Source organism: Zootoca vivipara, chromosome 8 (genome assembly GCF_965207765.1).
Source record: "Zootoca vivipara chromosome 8, rZooViv2.hap1.1, whole genome shotgun sequence".
Taxonomy (NCBI): domain Eukaryota; kingdom Metazoa; phylum Chordata; class Lepidosauria; order Squamata; family Lacertidae; genus Zootoca; species Zootoca vivipara.
The window spans coordinates 39,987,872-40,007,922 of NC_142591.1; the positions used below are offsets into that span (position 1 = coordinate 39,987,872).

The 20,051-nt window shown below is 41.3% G+C and overlaps 2 protein-coding genes across 6 annotated transcripts in view; both read right to left on the reverse strand.

Annotated features, from left to right (window-relative positions):
• Nucleotides 1-9,162, reverse strand: part of RALBP1 (ralA binding protein 1) — a 29,107-nt gene extending 19,945 nt beyond the window's left edge. The window contains exons 1-2 of the mRNA XM_035124899.3: nt 9,040-9,162; nt 3,406-3,702 (exon numbers count right to left, since the gene is read on the reverse strand). Coding sequence (XP_034980790.3) covers nt 3,406-3,649 — 244 coding nt within the window. The 5' untranslated portion in view covers nt 3,650-3,702; nt 9,040-9,162. The remainder of the gene's footprint in view (nt 1-3,405; nt 3,703-9,039) is intronic.
• A 5,930-nt stretch (nt 9,163-15,092) lies between these two features.
• The window catches only part of ANKRD12 (ankyrin repeat domain 12), a 53,763-nt gene continuing 48,804 nt past the window's right edge, over nt 15,093-20,051 (reverse strand). For all 5 annotated transcript variants that reach the window (XM_035124905.3, XM_088675337.1, XM_035124903.3 and 2 more), the window contains 2 exons: nt 17,891-17,986; nt 15,093-16,535 (listed from right to left, as the gene is read on the reverse strand). In XM_035124905.3, the coding sequence (XP_034980796.3) occupies nt 16,350-16,535; nt 17,891-17,986 (282 nt within the window). In that variant the 3' untranslated portion in view covers nt 15,093-16,349. The remainder of the gene's footprint in view (nt 16,536-17,890; nt 17,987-20,051) is intronic.

Genomic DNA, 20,051 nt, shown 5'->3' on the forward strand with positions numbered 1-20,051 from the left:
AGCGCTGAAGTGATATTCCAGCATGAATGGCATGCTACCAAAGTGGGGGTAAGAGCTCCGTATCCACAGATGTGGATCAACTTGGAACTAGAATATATGGCCCATAAATAGACTGCCATGGTACAGCCTTTTAAAAAAATGTTCAGTGAAGAAGAAAATCATGTTTTTCCGGCCTTTGATTTTTAAAAAAATGATTTACTAAACCCCAAATTCTGACTTTTAACTTCTCTGTTATGAGAAGACCCTACCATTGTCTCACTAAAGATGGAATTTGGGAACTGCCTCAGTACAGTAAAGACCTGATCCAACACCCCCAGATTAAAAGATCCCTGATTGAACCAATGGCCCTTGTTTCCAGCAAGTATTCCACTATATCACATCTCTATTTAACCTCTTCCTTTAGCTCAACTGTATGTCCCAAATCCTTTCTACAAATCAGTTTTCTTTATCTCTTGCCTTCTGCCACAGGGGACAGCAAACTTTTTCAGCAGGGGACTGGTCCACTGTCCCTCAGACCTTTTGGTGGGACCGGACTATATTTTGGGGGGGGGGGGAAATAAAAATGAACGAATTCCTATGCCGCACAAATAACCCAGAGATGCATTTTAAATCAAAGGACACATTCTACTCATGTAAAAACATGCTGATTCCTGGACCATCTGCGGGCCGGATTTAGAAGGCGATTGGGCCGCATCCGGCCCCCGGGTTAGTTTGGGGACCCCTGTGCTAAGCCCTAGGACTGAGAGTAACCAAGCCTTGACCCAACAGTTGCAGCCCTGCACTAAAAATAAAATCCAAAATGACCTAGGGATGCACACTTACTTTGCAGTAAGCGCCACCGAACATGGTGGGATTTATTTCCAAGCAAACATTCATAGCCTTCTGCTCTAAGAAACTCTAATTCTTCACATTACTTCAAAAACCAGCAAGCAAATAAGAATGGAAATAAGAAGGGGAAAAACCACTTGAAGTCTGAAATTCTGGGCTCTCATATTTGTTTAAAATATTTAATAAATAAACAGCTATTGAAATATTAGACCCATAATTTGAAGCTAAGCATCTTGAGCTTTTCTGAATGCCTGCTGATACTTCTGTATACACAAAAATATAACAGCATCACAGTACAGAACAGAATGTTCACCATGGATCAAGGCACCAAGATAAAATGTAACTTTTCAAAGAATTCAAACTTTGATTAACCAATGTGTCTTGCAATCAAAGATACCCCAAAATACAAAAAACGGAGGACTAGCAATCCCTAAAAAATGTATTATCAAGCAGCTATTCTGACAGCTATGGTACTGTAGAAGAACAGATAGTAGTAGAATTAGCACTGAAACAGTGGATGTGGATAAAAATGCCAAAAGCCATAAGTCCCAATACAATTAGAGAAGCAATTTCAGAACTTTTGGACAAGGCTTAGAAAACAGTTGTCTTTGGAGATTTTACTGCCATTTTTTTGGCAATAAATTTATTTTCAGATAGCTAGACAATACATGAATCTGTCACAACAGAAACCAAGCAAGAGAGAAATTAATGTCAACAATTTTAAATGAACAGAAGATCAATATAGAGGAGGGAGAAAGATTGTTTTCTGCTGCTCCAGAGCAGCGGACACGGAGCAATGGATTCAAACTACAAGAAAGAAGATTCCACCTAAACATTAGGAAGAACTTCCTGACAGTAAGATCTGTTCGGCAGTGGAATTTGCTACCAAGGAGTGTGGTGGGGTCTCCTTCTTTGGAGGTCTTTAAGCAGAGGCTTGACAGGCATATGTCAAGAATGCTTTGATGGTGTTTCCTGCTTGGCAGGGGGTTGGACTGGATGGCCCTTGTGGTCTCTTCCAACTCTGTGATTCTATGGTTCTAATTCATCAGTCTTTAGTTATCTACACATTAAACACAAAAGAAGGCAGGTTGGATGACAGTAGTGGCCACAGTATGCACAGGGCTGGGAGAAGACATTGCTGCTATCTCCCCCTTGCAATATTTAATCATTTAATCATTTGCACATGCAAATGCCAAGGAAAAATGCCCATTTGCAAGCAAGGTTTCATACCAAACTGCACCTGCAAATGAACAACTTCAAAGGGGCTCTTAGAACCAATAAGCTGATCTGCCCCAACCACTTTAAGAAGAGGCCCATGGAGGGGTGGCCCAATTTCTGATCCAGCCCTAGGGCTGAAAAAGGTTCCCCACCTGTTTTAAGGTGCTGGCATTAGCTTCAGACTGTAATTTTTTTTAGCTTAAGAAGCCAAGATATGAATGAGTATCGTACACTTGCAGAGAGCTGTTTCGCTCCTCCCTTTGCATGAGCAGGCAAGTAAGTCAACAAGTTTCAATTAACAAGGGTTTCCCATTGTTTCCAAACAAGGAAACTACACTTAACGCTTACAAACAAGCAAGGAATACTAAGGCACTGTTTAAAGTTGGCTTAATATCCTGGCTTGTTTGGAATTTGTTAACCATAGTTTCCCAGGTACAAACCTAGCAGGAAACTATAGGTTAACTGAGAATTCCAGGCTTATTTCCTGGATCATAGGGAAGGACTGAGGTGGCTCCATGAGGCTTGTTAATACCTCAGTTAATTATGAGATATGATAGTCGATACACAGCCATGATGTCACTGCTGCAGATTTATAAATAATCTTAAGACTCTGATGGATAGGAAGGCATCACATACCAAAACATTTGGTTAGAATTAGCACAGATTTTATAGCACCTTATGCCTTAGAAAACATTTACATACTAAAAAACAAAAACAAAACTATAACACTTATGAAATACATTTACACTTGTGGTGCCACACATTGATAACTAAATGAATAAATTATATAAAGGACTGCAGTATAATCACATCTTGCACAGGGGTTACACTCTGGGGATGGCACATATACTCAGATCACCCCCTCGAAACTGTCACTGTGTGACCATACCTACCTTCTCGAGCCAATGTGCCAAGTGGACCTTATACCAAGGAAGGCAGTGACCTTTTGAGCTCTTTGGCTTGCTTAGCAGGCAACACATGCTCAGCTTGTGGTCTCTGAGATGCTCTCATGAGATTTGGTGGGGGCATCCACATTCCCACAAGATCTTGCAAGAGCACCCCAGAGCTTGCGCACTGAGCAGGACGTGCCTGGTAAGCGAGATGGAGAGCTTAAAAGCTCTTTCCGCACTGGGAAAACCCAGCGCAAAAGGAGCTTTTACGTGTGCAATTTATTTGCGCAATTTCAACTGGCTTGCTTTCAACTGCGCAAGGCTGAAATCACACTTGTTAACTGTGCATAAGATGTGATCGTGCTGTACATTAAAACACATGCACACAAGTATTGAGTCATGAAAAATAAACCGTAAATACTAAAAAGCACACTAGTAGCACACAGATTGGAAGAGAAGGACTACCTACTTCTTTTCTCCTTCTTTTTAAATTTTCCCTTCTTCTTCCCATGTTCTTTCTCATCATCAGACACAATATCTGGAGGCTCATGCAGGCTGTCGTGAGGTGGTGATGGCTCGCCAGTTCGATACAAGCCAGGGAATTTTGTTGGGCTGATTTCTTCAGAGCTTGGGGTCCGAGCAAGACTCCCGCCATGTTCTACTCTGCGGTGTTCACTGGGGCTGCTGGTGGGAGGCAGGAAGCACTCCGTCATTCTTACTCTCTGGCACCACAGCAGAACAATATCCTGTTACCTATCCATTATGCCTGCAATAAAAAGAACACATAGTATTTTTGTCACTGCAAAATACTATTATAGTGAAAGAAACTGCTTTCAATACAGCTCTATATGTATTACACTCAATTTCAAAAAGAATTCATCACATGATATAAACAGGACTACTCATGATATCACATACATTCACCATTCATAGGTTTACCACACCTATCATTCATAGGTTTACCACACCATTCATAGGTTTACCACACCTATCACCCATTCCTACCACCCTTCTGAGTAATACCCCTCCCCACCCTCTCACTACGGTATATATAAGGGTCTGGTGACTTCTGTTTCAGTATATCTGAAGAAGTGTGCATGCACACGAAAGCTCATACCAATGACAAACTTTGTTGGTCTCTAAGGTGCTACTGGAAGGAATTTTTTTATTTTGTTTCGACTATGGCAGACCAACACGGCTACCTACCTATAACTACATACATTCAGGTTCAAGTTTAGAAATATGAAATTCAACTGCAATCATGAAGTACAATTTCAATTTTCATAATTTGTTAAGTCAAGTTCAGTCCAGTATTTTGTTTATTTTGGCTATGATTGGTATGTACCCAAACAGATACAGAGAGAGATGCAATTCAATGCTACCTCACTGGGAACTTTCTACTAGTGGCCCAAAGCTTATTTTGGAGTGTACACCCCCAAGTTTCTGATTCTCTTCTACATATTTTGGTTTTTAGTGGCATTGTATATGTCAAATAACAGAGCAGAGGCTACCGTGGAAACATTTTAAAGCTTACAGTTTGGCATAATTTTATGGATGCAGATGCCATGGTTCATGAGACAGGAGGTGAATGACAATGGCTATTTTGGAAAACGACTTCTGCAACCTAGGGTTTTTTCATTCCAAATTATATCTTCTAATCTATGTCATCGAAGTAGAAACTTTAATCAGTAATGGACTTTCCTGTAGAAGTCTATTACAGCAAAAGGATTAAGGATCAGATGGAGAAATCTGACATCCACTTTCGACCTGAAGCAAACTGTGCTATTTTTAAGTTTGACTACTCTATCCTGTTAGCCCTGTTATGTATTTAATTTTTTTAATTGTGTGCTGCCTTCCACAAGCCTGGAAAGGCAGAGTACAAGTACTTTAAAGAAAGCAATACACACAATGCAATACAATGTTATCACAGGACAGCATGGTTAATGTGATGTTGGCATGACGTACATCAGATGGAAAATTCACCAGTCATCCTCAGCCTCACAAGTGCACTTTTTTTGCAAGAGATGAAGTATTATCTAATGATTTCTAAAGTCAGGACTTTAAACAAAGGGACCTGAAGTTCAAAATTCAATGCAGAAGAGGGAACCCTTTCAAAGAGGTCTGCTAATCTCAATAAATCTTAGCAATTTCAAGATCCCCCACCCTACTACTCTTCATACTTTCTTTTCTCCCTGGACACTAGTTCTTGCCCTATACTCCTATTAGCTCATCATCTCTCCCCTTTTATGTCAATTCTGAGGGCAAAATTCTTTATATTGGAACAGGAGGTGAGCCTAAAACAAGCATTATAACAGTACACTAGTTTAAAGTATGTCTGTGCCAATTTCCTGCATGCACATTGTTTATTTCCCTCACAGAGCCTGGGGATTGTCTTAGGGCAAAACTATAAGCCTTGTTTGAATCTCTTGCCTTAGCTATCCTTGCCGTCAGACTGACTTGCAGTTATGTAAAGAACACTCTGTTCTCTCTCAGAGCTAAAGTTTTTATCATGTGTAGACTATACACTGGTAGAACATGTTATTATTTCTAAACCAGAATCATAGCATACAAATTATCAGGACAACTCGTAACTCCCATGTGAATCATTCTGTTGCCTACTATTGCTAATGAAAGTCTTACGAAGGTCCTCCAATTAAGTTGCACAGCCAAAAGCAAGCGCCAAACCACCAGTGATGCAACACCTTGGAGATTTAGATAAGGAAGGAGTATGAAGCCATGGAGTTTATCTCTCTCTCCTTCCACATCACTGTTCCAACCAAAATTGAATCCCCTTAAAATTACTTCAAAATAAAAATTAAAAATGGGAGATCCCATCATAGATGCCATGTCTCTCATGCAGTTTTGGCCCTGAATCAAACAGCTACTTCTACCTAATCAGAAGATGTCTCATTCTGAAAACATAGCCTTGCATTTCAGAATTGAAGTTTTCTCAGCTAAGGCTGCAATCCTAGACATAACTGAACAGAATTAGACTTAGTAAATATGCACCGAATTGAGCTTCATGAGTCAAAACTTAAATCACTTTGCCCTGAGCAGTCCCACTGACCTTGAATGACTAAAAACTAGAAAAGTGTCCATAAGGTGCCTTTAACTGTAAGTTGGTCAAAGGGAAGGAATACAAAGAATCTATGTATCATAAACAAACCTGATTTGACCCATGTCAGGTTCCAATTTTGTTAACAGCACAGCTGCAACTCTTCCAAGTCCATACACAATTTGCTTTTTATGCAGTTTATTAGCAAACATTCAGACACAGTATAACCTTTATCATAAGTTTATTTCAAAGTCAAATAACAAACACTGAACAGTTCTGCTCTCTCTGGTGTTGAAATGTTCTGGGAAACTCTTATTACAGATTCCTCAGTTGCTGAGCCACAGCTAATATCATGTCTCCACACATGCTCAAATCTGGCAGCATGTTTGCCTCAATAAAAAAGGGAAAAAAGCTTATCTGGATGAACAATTAAATTAAATTCAGAGAGAGAACTAAGCACATATGTATCTCCCACTGAAGACAGTGGGATCTAAAACTGAATTGTGGCTACAACAGGCTGGATTACACAAAAAACTATGAATGGGGAAATCACTGCTTTCCACAGCTTTGAGGAGGCATTTGACTTTGTGACACCTGTGCAGAGGTCCATATTTTTTGGCTGACCTTGGCAGCAAAGCCAAAAATTATGGTCATGAGGTTCCTGCCCCTTCCCTGTCATCTTCTCCAAAGCTCATCAAAGGAGTACTGTTATGGAGAAGCAATCAAATAAGCTCCCTGCCAACCTTTCCTAAAGGAAAGAGAAGTGGGGAGAATGGTAGTTTTTGCCTGATGCTTAGCAAAGGTTCTCTGATCACAAGAGAAGTTTAAAAATGATATTTCCCCTTCTCTTCCTTGAAAGTCAGGACATGAAATCTGTTTTGATCGCAGTGGTCGGTATACTAGCACAGAGCAAGCAATGTAGATATGAGATACAACACAGAACATGGGACTTCCAAATCAGTCACCGATTGGAGGAAGAAAAGCTTTCACTGTGAACCAGGAAGGCAAGTTTGAAAATGCTTTAGCGTGCTTTAACAATCTTCAGGATGGGGTTGCTTGCATTATGCAAGCTGTATTTACATATACACAGCTTGATTTAAACACTCCGTCTGCAGCACTGATCTTCCTCTGTTACTCAAATATTACCAGAGTTGCAGAAGATCCAGCCATGGAGCAGCTGCAACCATGTAGCTCGGGTAAATATATAACCAGCCTACAGTTTGAAGCACTTCCAAAACCTTTAGGGAAACTGTAGCCACCTATACAGAGATCATTCTGTGTGGCTAAAATAATTCCTTGTGTTAATAAATACACCCAACAGGACACATACCAAAAGAAACTATTCTTAGAGTTCTTCATTTCTTCATGCTCCTGAAGGATATACCGGTAAGCAACTGCCTTTTCCCAAGCCAGACCAATTGTGCCTGAACGAGGACAGTCCTGTCTGACAGTGGCTCTCCAGGATTTCAGAGAGAGGTATTTTTTAAACCCTTTCTCTTTTACAAGGTGCACTGGTATCTTTAGCATTTGCTCTGTTGCTAATAACAAGCATTCTGTGTGACCAATACAATTACGAGCATAGACACAAATATAGAAATCTTTTAAAATATATCATAGTATTTCTTTCTTCAACTAATCCAGGTATGTTATGGTTTTCATTAAATACAGAAAGGAAAGTATGTTATAAACATACACAAAGGAGGCAGTAGTGCTCCTAAAGAAGCCCTCCTTGGATCTCGAGGTGTTTGACAACTACTGTACCACCCTATCACAAATATCCCCTTTGGGGGTAAGGTGCTTGAGAGGGGGCTGGCAGACACTCTTAGAGAAAGCTGATGATACTGACCCATTTCAGTCTGGGTTTGAGCCTTGTTTGGGGACAAAATCATCCCTGGGTGTCCTGATAGATGATGTCTTTCAGAAGCAGGACCAGACCTTGTTTGCTCTTGCTTGGTCCCTCAGCAGCTTTTGATACCTTTGACTATGGCCATTTCTGTGTTGTGAGTTGGTGGCACTGTGTTGAAGCGATTCCGCACATACCTAAGGGGCTGGATTTGGTAAATAGCATTAGGGGATTAGGCTTTTCCCCTTTGGCAGCTGTACCATGGAGTGCCACGGGGTGCTTTTTGGCTGCTGACACATAAATGAGCTTCTGTAATTTTTTTTAAAAATCCCCATTTATTTTTTGCACATCTAAGTACCGTAACTATCTGAAGTCAGGGTACATGGAAGACTGCTACAGTTACTCCCCCCCAAAGAAAAACCATTACTGTACATAAATGTATCCTGAATCACAATAGTTGCCACTGTGTTCCCATTTCACAAGTTTATTTGACCCTACAACCAGGATGCTTGCGAATGGGGGCTGGCTGGCTGCAGTTTAGCATCATTAATTAGTTATCTTTTAACCATCCTGCCATAGTCTCAAAGGGGCATGTTTATGCATTAAGAGAGTCCACAGTGGCAGGACAGTCACTGTGAGCATTAGGTGGGCAAAAGTGGGTGGGGGAATGATGGTGAGTGGAAGATACTCAGACAACGCACGTTTACTCAGAGGTTAACCCCACTACAAGCAAACGGCCTTTTAAACATGTTAAGCGTGCATAGGATTGCAACCTGAACCACCTATTGCAGAGTATTTATTTCATAAAATTTATACACCGCTTGATTGCAACTCCCCCCCTCAAAAAAAAAAACCCTCAAAGCGGTTGATAATGTCGACGTGGCTTGCATCGTTTTCACCTCACCCGCAGGGTGTGCCAATATGCCAACACCCCATTCAGTAATCCTGAGGAGGAGAAAAAGGGAGTGGCAGCCTAAGACCCAACCGGGCCTCAGTCACAATGCGCCCCAAGGCGCTAGGGGGCGCTGCACAGGCATACTAGCGCATGCGCGACGCAGAGAGCGCTTCAGTCAATGCCCTTCTCCCACAGCCTCGGCCGCATTTCCCTCCCTCGCCCCCTTCTCGGAGGCAACGGAGCTGATGTGAGGGAGAACCCGGGTCGGGTGGGGAGTCTTCACGCGCATGAGCATGGCCCCAGCACTGACCTGAGCGGGTGGGTGGGGAGCCCGTCGCTGGCAGGACGGCTGTGCTGAGCTTGGCTCCTCTCCGGCCTCATCCGGGCCCCGCTCCGCGCCCCATCCCGTCGCCGCCCGCTTACAAGGTCGGGTATAGCGAACAGAAGGAGGCAGTTTTGAGGCGCATGCGCGAACGCCCTTCTCTTCTCTTCTCCTCCCCCCGCTTCTCCGGCCTGTTTCTTGCAGCCCTTTGGCTACCGAGGGCAGAGGCCGGAATTAGGTAGCGCACGCGCATGACGCACAGGGAGGGGCCGTCGTAGTAGCTGAGGGAGCGAGCTTCCCAAGAGGAGCGGAGAAGGGAGTCTGCGTCTGCGCACTTGTTCTTCCTATTTTTATATAACGGGTCCCGCCTGCCTTTTTCGGTTTGGTGCATTTTGGGAGATGTAGTCTTATGGGGGGGTTTGAAGCGAAGGGATGGTTTGAGCCAGGAGCACGCATGCGCATTGCATAGGCGTCCGAATTAACGTTAAATTTACGCCCAAGCGGTGTGTGCAGCCCTTTGAGAACTTGTATGAGTGGTAAGAGTGCAGATCCAGAAAAGGCCACACACAGATTGGGCTCGTTGGGAACTACCGGTACTCCCAAGTAAACATGCATAATGCTGGAGCTTGAAATAAAAGGTAAAGGTAAATACACAAACCTCACAAGGTCCAGGCAGCAGGAAGGAAGGAAGGGAGACCTACAATAGGTAGAGCCAAGGATCTCGGGAAGAGAATGGGGACAAAATTAGAATTTGCTCTGCCCCTCACTGGCTTTGGCTCTACCTATTGTTGGTCTTCCTCCCACCCTTCAAATTTCAATGGGCACCAGTAACTAGAGATTCCAAATGTGAAGCATTCCAGAATTCACCTTAAACAAAAGACCAAGGACAAACAGGGTAGAGATGAACAATGTAACATGTATAAGACCAGGGGTCAGCAAACTTTTTCAGCAGGGGGCCGGTCCACTGTCCCTCGGATCTTGTGGGGGGCCGGACTATATTTTGAAAAATATATATGAATGAATTCCTATGCCCCACAAATAACCCAGAGATACATTTTAAATAAAAGGACACATTCTACTCATGTAAAAACACCAGGCAGGCCCCACAAGTAACCCAGAGATGCATTTTAAATAAAAGGACACATTCTACTCATGTAAAAACATGCTGATTCCCAGACCATTGGGCCGCATCCGGCCCCTGGGCCTTAGTTTGGGACCCCTGTATAAGACTAGCTCACAACCCATTTGGGCATTTACTAGCATTTCAAGGAGAAATCACTTCTCAGGATCTATCTGGGCATGAATGTAAATAATAGGCTGGTTCGCAAGATGCAAGTTTATGTGCAGTGCAGTGCAGTCCTATTCATGCTTGCTCAAAAGTAATTTTCTGTGCACAATTACTTAGGAATAAGGCACATTCTGTCAATGTGCCTTATTCCTAAGTAATTGTGCACAGAAAAGACAGAAGCCTCTTTGGCCAACAGGTACACAATAACACACCTCTCATTTCTGATCTTAGCAAATGGGCAAGAACATAGGTTTCTTATGTAATTCAGTATGGTGAGATCTCTGTCCCTTTCAGCTACACTGTAATCTGGATCTAGTTATTTCAGAAACAGCCTCCCTCCCTGTTTCTTATAATTAGTAAGCTCATACAACATTCAACCAGTCTCCTGTACAGCTCCCAGCCAGTTTTATAAATTAATGAAGAGAATAAAGGTTGAAAGAAAGGGTATAAAAGTTGAAGAGACCTGTAATTTAATGGATTTGTTCATGATTCATTCATAGTCATAAGTATTTCAATCCTTTCTGTATAGGACAGTGGTTCCAAAATTACCATTGAGATGCAATTCTTATTGAGGACACACCTTTGTTAATCCGATTATATGAAAGTCATTTAATTTCTGCCTCAATATTTCCAATTAATTAATTACAAATTAAATTTACAAATTACAGGTAGAAATTGTTTACCACCATAACTTTTATCTAACATAAAAGCTATTAATGGGGATTAACCATGAGTGTTAGCATGGACTAAACTTCCCACTTCACTCATAAGCATATACTATAATGGATGAGTGGAGCAGAAATTTGCCACGTTCTTGTGGGTTTTCTACAAGAGAGTGGTTAAAACAGGGTCAAGAAGTAGCCTGTAAGATTAAGCGACATCAAGTGTGTGGATTTTTAGAGATATTCGGCAAGGCATGAAGTGCCAGCTGGAAAACTAAGACCCAGGTGATTAGCCCCCATTGGTTGGGGGATGTTGAAATGTTACATAAACAGCTTGAAATATTTAAACCCTAATCATTAGAATTCAAAATGTGGCCTTGCAACACCATTAAACTCCAATAGGTCCCATTTTATCCATAAGTATACTTTGAAAGAGTATACCAATGCTTTCTCACACATTCTCTTACTTCATTTGTGGCTAGTTAAAGCATGTTAAGAGGCAATCAACCTTCATAGTATTTCCTCATTTTCAGTGGGGCTTACTCCCAAATGTTCATAGGATTGAAGTCCTAGTGCAGGCATCCCCAAACTCGGCCTTCCAGATGTTTTGGGACTACAAATCCCATCATCCCTAGCTAACAGGACCAGTGGTCAGGGATGGTGGGAACTGTAGTCCCAGAACATCTGGAGGGCCGAGTTTGGGGATGCCTGTCCTATTGGGTCAAACAGATTCGCTGGAAAAAAACATTTTGGCTTTCTATTTAAGAAAGACTGCAAAAGGGAAGGAAGGGGGGGGGGAATTCTTCACTCTGCAAATGAGGAAAAGCATCCCATGAGTCATACTGAGGGTGCATGAAAATAAATGTGCCCTGGGAGGTGGGTGGTTTCTTTAATCCCATCTGGGACAGGTAAGAAAGTGTCAGAAGTATGAAGGAAAAGGAACCCTAGAACACAACTTGAAATGAAGATGAGGTTACCACCATTTCTCCCCATCACAGGATGTTTCCTATGTATAATGCCGTGTTTCTCCAAAAATAAGACACCGTCTTATATTTATTTTTCCTCAAAAACCCCCACTATGGCTTATTTTCAGCAGATGTCTTATATTTTTCCTCCTCCTCCTGCCGCAGCCGGCATTGCTGCTGCGCCTATCACTATGTCTTATTTTCAGGGTATGGCTTATATTCCTTGAATGCTTAAAAATCCTGCTACAGCTTATTTTATGGCTATGTCTTATTTTGGGAGAAACAGGGTAGCAGCTGTAAAATTCTGTAGATGTTTCTTCCAGCATGAAAATAAGGCAGTGAAAGCTTCATTTGTTGAATCATGACAAGAAATGTTGAATCCAATTCACATTCCTATTAATATTTACACATACACAATGCAGAGTATGTACATAGAAGTTTGATATACGTAAATGGGAACAGACCAACCCCCTCCATGCAATGCTCTGGTTGCATATATGTGTAAATAAAACCATATCCTAAAGACAAAATAAAAATAAACGGGAACAGGCCAACAATATTTGCTCCGTAGATGTAAAATAATTGTCTCTATTAGAGCTCAGTGCATCTAACACCAGTAATTTGTACAATGATAAGTAAGTGGGTGCTAGGCCTTTCTTTTAACATGGGAGGCAAAAATTCAGCAAGTGAAGTTCCTGAATTTCTGCCTGCCATAAAGGTATTAAACACACAGGAGTCTGGGGAGAGATAAAAAGAAAAAGAATACCTGGTTTGTTAGCTTTGAACAAGTTTGCCACACAGTCCTTTGTAGCAGTATCCTTATCGTCTGCTGGCTAGGTTTTCTGCATTATTGAGACTGGGCAGCTTCTACTATAGCTTTCACCAGTTGCTACTAAAGCTTTGTCCACCCAACCTCTTATCAAATGCTACTTTACTTGCTTGTGTGACTGAAGAGGAGAGGCGGGGCAGTGTCTATTATTTTCTTGTGGACTCCAAGCTCCACATGTGCATTTTAAGCATGGTGGCACAACCGCACTAAACTCATTCCCTCCCACACTATGCGGAAAAGGGAGGGAAAAGGCATCCATTTCCTGCATACAGGGCATATATATACAAGAATGTGCATGATGGTGCCTCTTGAAATTTGATGTTGTTGGATGCCCCAGGGAACTGTTTACATTCCTTACTTTAGAGCGAAGTCCCAAGGAACTATATAGAATATTATATAGTGCTTACTCAGAGAGCCAGCAATGTGCAATTATTGGCCCATCATACTCTCTAAACAGCAACAACATCCTTTTCAAACCTGAACGTCAAGAACACCCCCATGGTGAATAAACATGTAGAGTTGTGTCCAATGTAGTGCTATGTGAACATCCTTTAAGTGCAAGGATTTCTGCTTGTGCCACAGAATGTTTTCTCCCTCTCCTACCTTAATTCCACCCCCAATTTGTTCTAGGAGTCCCCCCAACTCTATGGAGCAGATATAGGGAAGGTTCAGGGAAAGTGTGAGGAGAAGGTGTAAAGTCCTGTTGTGGAAACCGGAATTCTTGTGTTGTTAGGACATGATAGTTGAATACTGTCCATGGGAAACAGAAGTTCCTAGCAAAGTTTCAGCTTAGTGTTTTGCCAGTGGCATGTATATGCCAAACACCATTTCTCTGGGAGTAAACGATGTGCCAAAGCACAAAAACCCGCTGGGAAACTTTGTGCCACTTTGCTGCTTCTGTGCTTATCCCATTTTAATCAGCAATAGGAGAATGAAGAATCTGTGTGTCTATTTTGCTGGGTTATCTTCTGAATTAATACAAGCATCCTGTGTGAATATTCCACATACAGTGGTGCCTCGCTTAACAAACGCCCCGTAAGACAAAATTTTCGCTTAAAGAAAGGATTTTTCTAGCGGAGGTTGCCTCGCTAGACAAATTCGTTTTGCGAAAAATTCGTCTAGCGAATCGCGGTTTCCCATAGGAATGCATTGAAATTCAATTAATGCGTTCCTATGGGCAATTTTTTTAAAAAAAATTCCAATGCATTCCTATGGGATTCGCTAGACAAATTTTTCGTTATAAGAATAGACCTGTGGAACGAATTAAATTTGTCTAGTGAAGCACCACTGTATATGAATTTTGACATGTTTATACACTTGGATGCTACAACCAGATCCCCTCTACATGCAGCAAAAATGCATAATGACCACATTAGTTTAGTTATGCTCCATCTACAATTTCTACACTGCTTAGAAAGTTCTTTGATTAGTTTAAAACAAAAATAGCAAGAAATAGTAGTTCATCACATAGCTATCAACAGCAATCAGCATAGCAGCCAAATTGAAGTCCTTGTTCGGAGTTATTCTACCTTTGGAATAGACCGTGCCAGAGACAAAGAATAAGGAAGGCTTCACAGAGGGATCTGACTGGCCTTACTTTAAAACAGGACGCTGTGTGAGATGGATCTCAATCTAGTTCAACAAGGCTCTCTTTATGTTCTTAATCCATCAATCTAACTATTTCCAATGTTCTGTGTCACACTCTTGAAACATTAGTCACACTTTTGGCATGACTAAGGGACAGATTTCTGTAGATGAAAGAGCCTATGCAGACAGGGATCGACTCAGTTTTCATGAGCTTCCCTTGAGTAGATGGCAAAGAGCCTCTAATTTGGAAGCAAAAAATGCCCCTCTTCACCTCCTCCCATCCAAAGGCACTAGGGCTTCTCAATGTTCCCATTAACTTTACAAAGGACGGTTAATTTTGTGTTTGTTATTCATTCACACTAGGGAAAATAAAACACTAAACTTTGTGACAAGTTTAGCATGAGCAAACCCCCTTATAGTGGAGTGGTCTGACCATTACCAACAGGGAAAGGACACATTGGGAAATGTATTTTAATACTCTTCTGGGACATCTTAACAGAGTTCCTTCCAGGAGCTCAGATAGGCCTAAGCTGAGACACAGTGACTGAGGATTTGGATCCAGGTCTCCCTAGGTACATCCAGAATCCCTCCCTCTACATAACCTATACCCAATCATAATGGCAGTCATTCTAATAGTACAATAAGAACATTATATTATTAGTCAGTTCTTCAAAAAAATGGAGAATTGGTCAGAATATAAAACTACAATCTTATCATGGAACTTTCAAATATTTATTTTTGTCAAAGTGTATAAAACTTCAAGAATGAAAATTTCACCATCACAAGGATTCAACCATCTGTTAGCATGACCAATAGAATTTATTAAACATTGTATTTACAACTATTTACATATGCTTTAATAGGTAAATATTAAAATAGACAATGTACAATTTTTCATCGAGAGGCATTTGGAAGGGAGAAGCAGGACACTAAAAGGCTTGTTTTGAGACCACAATGTAAGAGTAGATTTATAATCTTTAAGATTTTAAACATAATACTCTTCATAGTAAGTCATAGTCATGGCATTACAGCAGCATAGCAAAAGACAAATGGCTCTAGGAAGTCAAAGTGTAATCCATTAAGCACTGCTGCAAACCACACTGAAAGGGACACTCATGCAAATTCCTCTGAATGAATGGATGCTGTACAGAAGCAGTGCTTGGTGGATTGGCACCGTATGTTGCAATCATTTAGGTACCACACAGTAGGGAAAAACTTAAACTGAGCTAGCATGCAATACCACTCAGTCTCAAATCTTAAACAGTTATGGTGATGGAACAAATAGCTAAATCAAATACATGCCTTTTAAAAGAAAATTGCCTATACACTACACGTAATAAACAACAACTTTGGTCCAATAAAACATTAGACAAAACAGTTTTACAATTAAAATATCTATTTTTATACAGGGTTGAACGTTAAATACAAGATTATTTACATTTGCGCAATATGTATAAAATAAGTTATTTTAAAAAATGAAAACAATATTACATCTTTTCCAAAAAGAAAACTGTACAGTTAACCTATAAATTATATAAGATGAATAGACCCTCACTCCCCACATTCCCACAAGCGTGTAATATTTCCCACAGCTTGATGTTTTATTTTTTGTAGGAGTTTAAGTTTAATAAAAATCATTAAAGTGAACATAAAATAGCAAGTGCTTTTCCGTGGATTTTTTTTATAACAGCTGCCAGCGCTGTTAAAACTTCAGTGAAAGATTTTTTGTGTGTACATAAATAGCTCTGTTGGGAAGATGCTTTTTGGACCTAGGATCTAAAATAAATACCATTTGTAATAAATGGTATGCACATTTACAACATTGAATGAGATTTTGTGAAGCATTTTGATGTTATATATGGAATATTGAAAAAGGCTGTATTCCACATTGGTGCTATATTTTTAAACAAATTACATATATATTTCACAACGTTGAGCTGTAACAGACAGTAAAGAGATGCTAGCAGTCATATAGGCGTCAATTCAAAGTCATCATTGACATCTACAAGAGGAACATAGAATTCCTGAATTTCATAAATGCTGATGGATTTATAAGTTGCAGGATCAAGTTCTTGTAGTTTAAGCTGCCATTCCAGTCTCTGAACAGCGTTTAAAGCTGCTGCTTCATGTTGTTGCCTCATCAAGAGACATGTCTATTTCAAAATAAACAGATGAATAGTCAATTATTCCAAATACACCTTAACGTGAGCCACATACTGAATTCTCCAAGACAGGGACAGTCAAATTGACAGTCCACAGACCAATCAAACCCCTGAGACGATTTGATCTTATACTTGTGAGCCTATTCATGTTTTGAATAGGGTTTTTATTTTTTGTAATTCTAGAGTCAATTAAATATTCCATAAAACAATGCTAGCACTTTTAATAAATCAGCCCTAGAGCAATTAGATGCTAAAGGGTCAGCTCCTTTTACCCAAAGCTTTAAAATGTGGGCCATTCCTGCTTTAAGGGGATCTTTAGTAAAAGATATTCATTTTGCACCATTTCCTTTTCTCAACTCTGCACATTTGCAGTTGAATTAGATCCAGAACTAAGCATGTGTAATTAAAAAGGCAACTTCCATGAACAGGACATCTGCTCATGAAAAGTATCCCCACCCAATTTTCAGGTATCTTCCCCTTTACCCTAATCTCTCTGTGTCACAGCCCATCCCATTTAGCAGAGTCCCCTGAAAGATTTCTAGGTATTTTGGGAGGACTGCTGTGGAGAAGAGGTGGGGGTGGGGAAGCCAGCTACTGCCAACCTTGTAACATGCCCTTAATTCTGGGTCCAAGCCCTCTTGACATACACCATATACTCCTATAGATGCCAATGGCATGATTTCAAAAGAATTCTTAAGGTGAATGGAAATGCTTTCATGTGCACTTCAGGGCTTCTACATATTTGGTTCCCCACCCCACCCTTTTGCAACTCCTGGAATGACACTAGAAGAAAACTTTTCAAATTTCATTTGACTTGCACAAATAGCTTGGTGTGCACAAGACAGAGAAAGCTGCTTTGGGATTCCCCCAACAAGGACGGTCTTTTTGGCTATTGTGGATCTTTAAATTCAGAGAAAAACAAAGCAAGCTTCCATTTTGCTGAGAGCACTACGATTAAGTGTATGTAAATTGCTCTGGATTGTGTCCTTGGGTAGATACACTAAGAATATCCTCCTGACACCTTGATATACATGAAGTCTATCCGCTGAGTACTTGCTTCCTCATTCAGTGCAATATTAAGGCAGTTCCACAAATAAAATTGACACACGTTTGTGATCCCTGCAAATTCCCTGAACTGAGAAACCCATGGAGGCAGGAACTCAGGTGTTTTTCTGCTATTCCATATATGTGAGCAATTTAATGAATTAAGACATGTATTATCTATTTTCACCTGAATTTGCTATGACACAAAGAATGTGAGGGAGACCACGTGTTAAGATGGTTTACTTTATTGCAACTTTCTAGTGAAAAATCTTTTTTGGACAAGGTCCAATAAAAGCACATACCTTTAATTTGTCAAATTTATCGTCCACGTCCTGTAACCATGACATAAACTGCCGTGCATTAAATCGATCTCTAACTGATGTTTTGCTGTCATCGGTCTAGAAATCAAACATATTAGAAATTATAGCCAATGTTAATTATATGTTACAGGTAGGTAGCCGTGTTGGTCTGACGCAGTCAAAATAAAAATAAAAAATCCTTCCAGTAGCACCTTAGAAACCAACTAAGTTTGTCATAGGTATGGGCTTTCATGTGCATGCACACTTCTTCAGATACACTGAAACAGAAGTCACCAGACCCTTATGTATAGTCAGAGGGTGTGTGTGTGTGTGATGGGAATGAGTGATGGGCTGATAGGAGTGGTAAACCTGTTGATGACTGTTAACGAATGTTTTATTACAGAAAAATTTCAGAAACAGACTGGAAAGAGAAGTTGCTGAATTGCAACTCATTACCAAGCTTAACACCATGGAGAGACCTGGTATGAACAGAGACATAGGATTCTTATCTCATTATACATGATCAAGCTTTCTTTAGCACCTCAGCCCTTGCTTTTTCCTGCAAGACCAATTGCAGTCATTAACAGTCGTTAACAGTCATCAACAGGTTTACCACACCTATCAGCCCATCACCCATTCCCATCACCCCCCCCACCCTCCGACTATACAAAAGGGTCTGGTGACTTCTGTTTCAGTGTATCTGAAGAAGTGTGCATGCACACGAAAGCTCTTACCTATGACAACTTAGTTGGTCTCTAAGGTGCTCCTGGAAGGTTAATTATGTGGTAATTTATTCCCATGCTAAAAAATGGTAGACCCATATTTTTAAAATGTTAAGAGTAATGAAAAATAGTAGTTTGGATCCAAATGTGACCTTGTCTCCATTAGGTGCAGGGATGGGGAACCTGTGATCCACCAGATGTTGGAACTACAACTCCTTCCATCTCTGACCATTGGACATACTGGCTGAGGCTGATGGGAGTTAGCTACACCTGGAGGTCCACAGGTTTGCCATTTCTGCACTAGCAGAAGGCCTCTTCCAGTCAGGCCGTTTCTGACCTAGTGGGGAGAGTGGAAAAAAAGTGATTCTCCCATGAGCCAGATTACCGTATATGCCGGAGTATAAGGCGACTGGGCGTATAAGACGACCCCCTAATTTTCAAGTTAAAATATAGAATTTGGGATATACTCTAGCCCTTTTTTGGCAGGGAGGGGAGGGGAGGCTGTCTTCTCCAGCACTCAAGTCTGCAGCTGGGGAAATAGTGGTTTGTTTGTTTGTTTGTTTGTTTAGTTATTGAGAGGGGGAAAGAAGCCATAGATAGGAGAGAGAGATAGAGAGGCAGAGACATCGAGGCTGGCTGAGCGAGCAAAAGAAAGGGGAATAGAAGCCATAGGGAGGAGAGAGATAGAGAGGCAGAGACATCGAGGCTGGCTGAGCGAGCAAAAGAAAGGGGAATAGAAGCCATAGGGAGGAGAGAGATAGAGAGGCAGAGACATCGAGGCTGGCTGAGCGAGCAAAAGAAAGGGGAATAGAAGCCATAGGGAGGAGAGAGATAGAGAGGCAGAGACATCGAGGCTGGCTGAGCGAGCAAAAGAAAGGGGAATAGAAGCCATAGGGAGGAGAGAGATAGAGAGGCAGAGACATCGAGGCTGGCTGAGTGAGCGAAAGGGGAATAGAAGCCATAGAGAGGAGAGAGATAGAGAGGCAGAGACATCGGGGCTCGCACAGCCAGCAAAAGACGCTGAGCAGAGCAGTGAAAGAGAGAGCGGAGAGAGAGACGGAGAGATCCCTTCGCTATGCGCTGACAAAGAGAGAAGAGGCAGCAGCTTGACACCAATGAAATACACAAAACTGTATCTCTATGCTGATCCGGGTCACGAAACCATGATGGAGCCGTTCTCCCTGGCGGGGGGCAGCCCTCTCCTGAGCACTTCACGTTCATACGGTCGCTGCATATGGCGGGGATGCAGCCATGGCCGTTTTTTGCTCCCCCACCATATGCAGTGACTGCAGATTCTTGTACCCAGTGTATAAGACGGCCCCCCAACTTTTGAAAAGATTTTCCTGGGTTCAGAAGCCGTCTTATACGCCGGAATATACGGTAAATCTGTTTGCACAAGACTTTACACAAACTCTTTCAATAATTTTTAAAAGTTAAAAGTT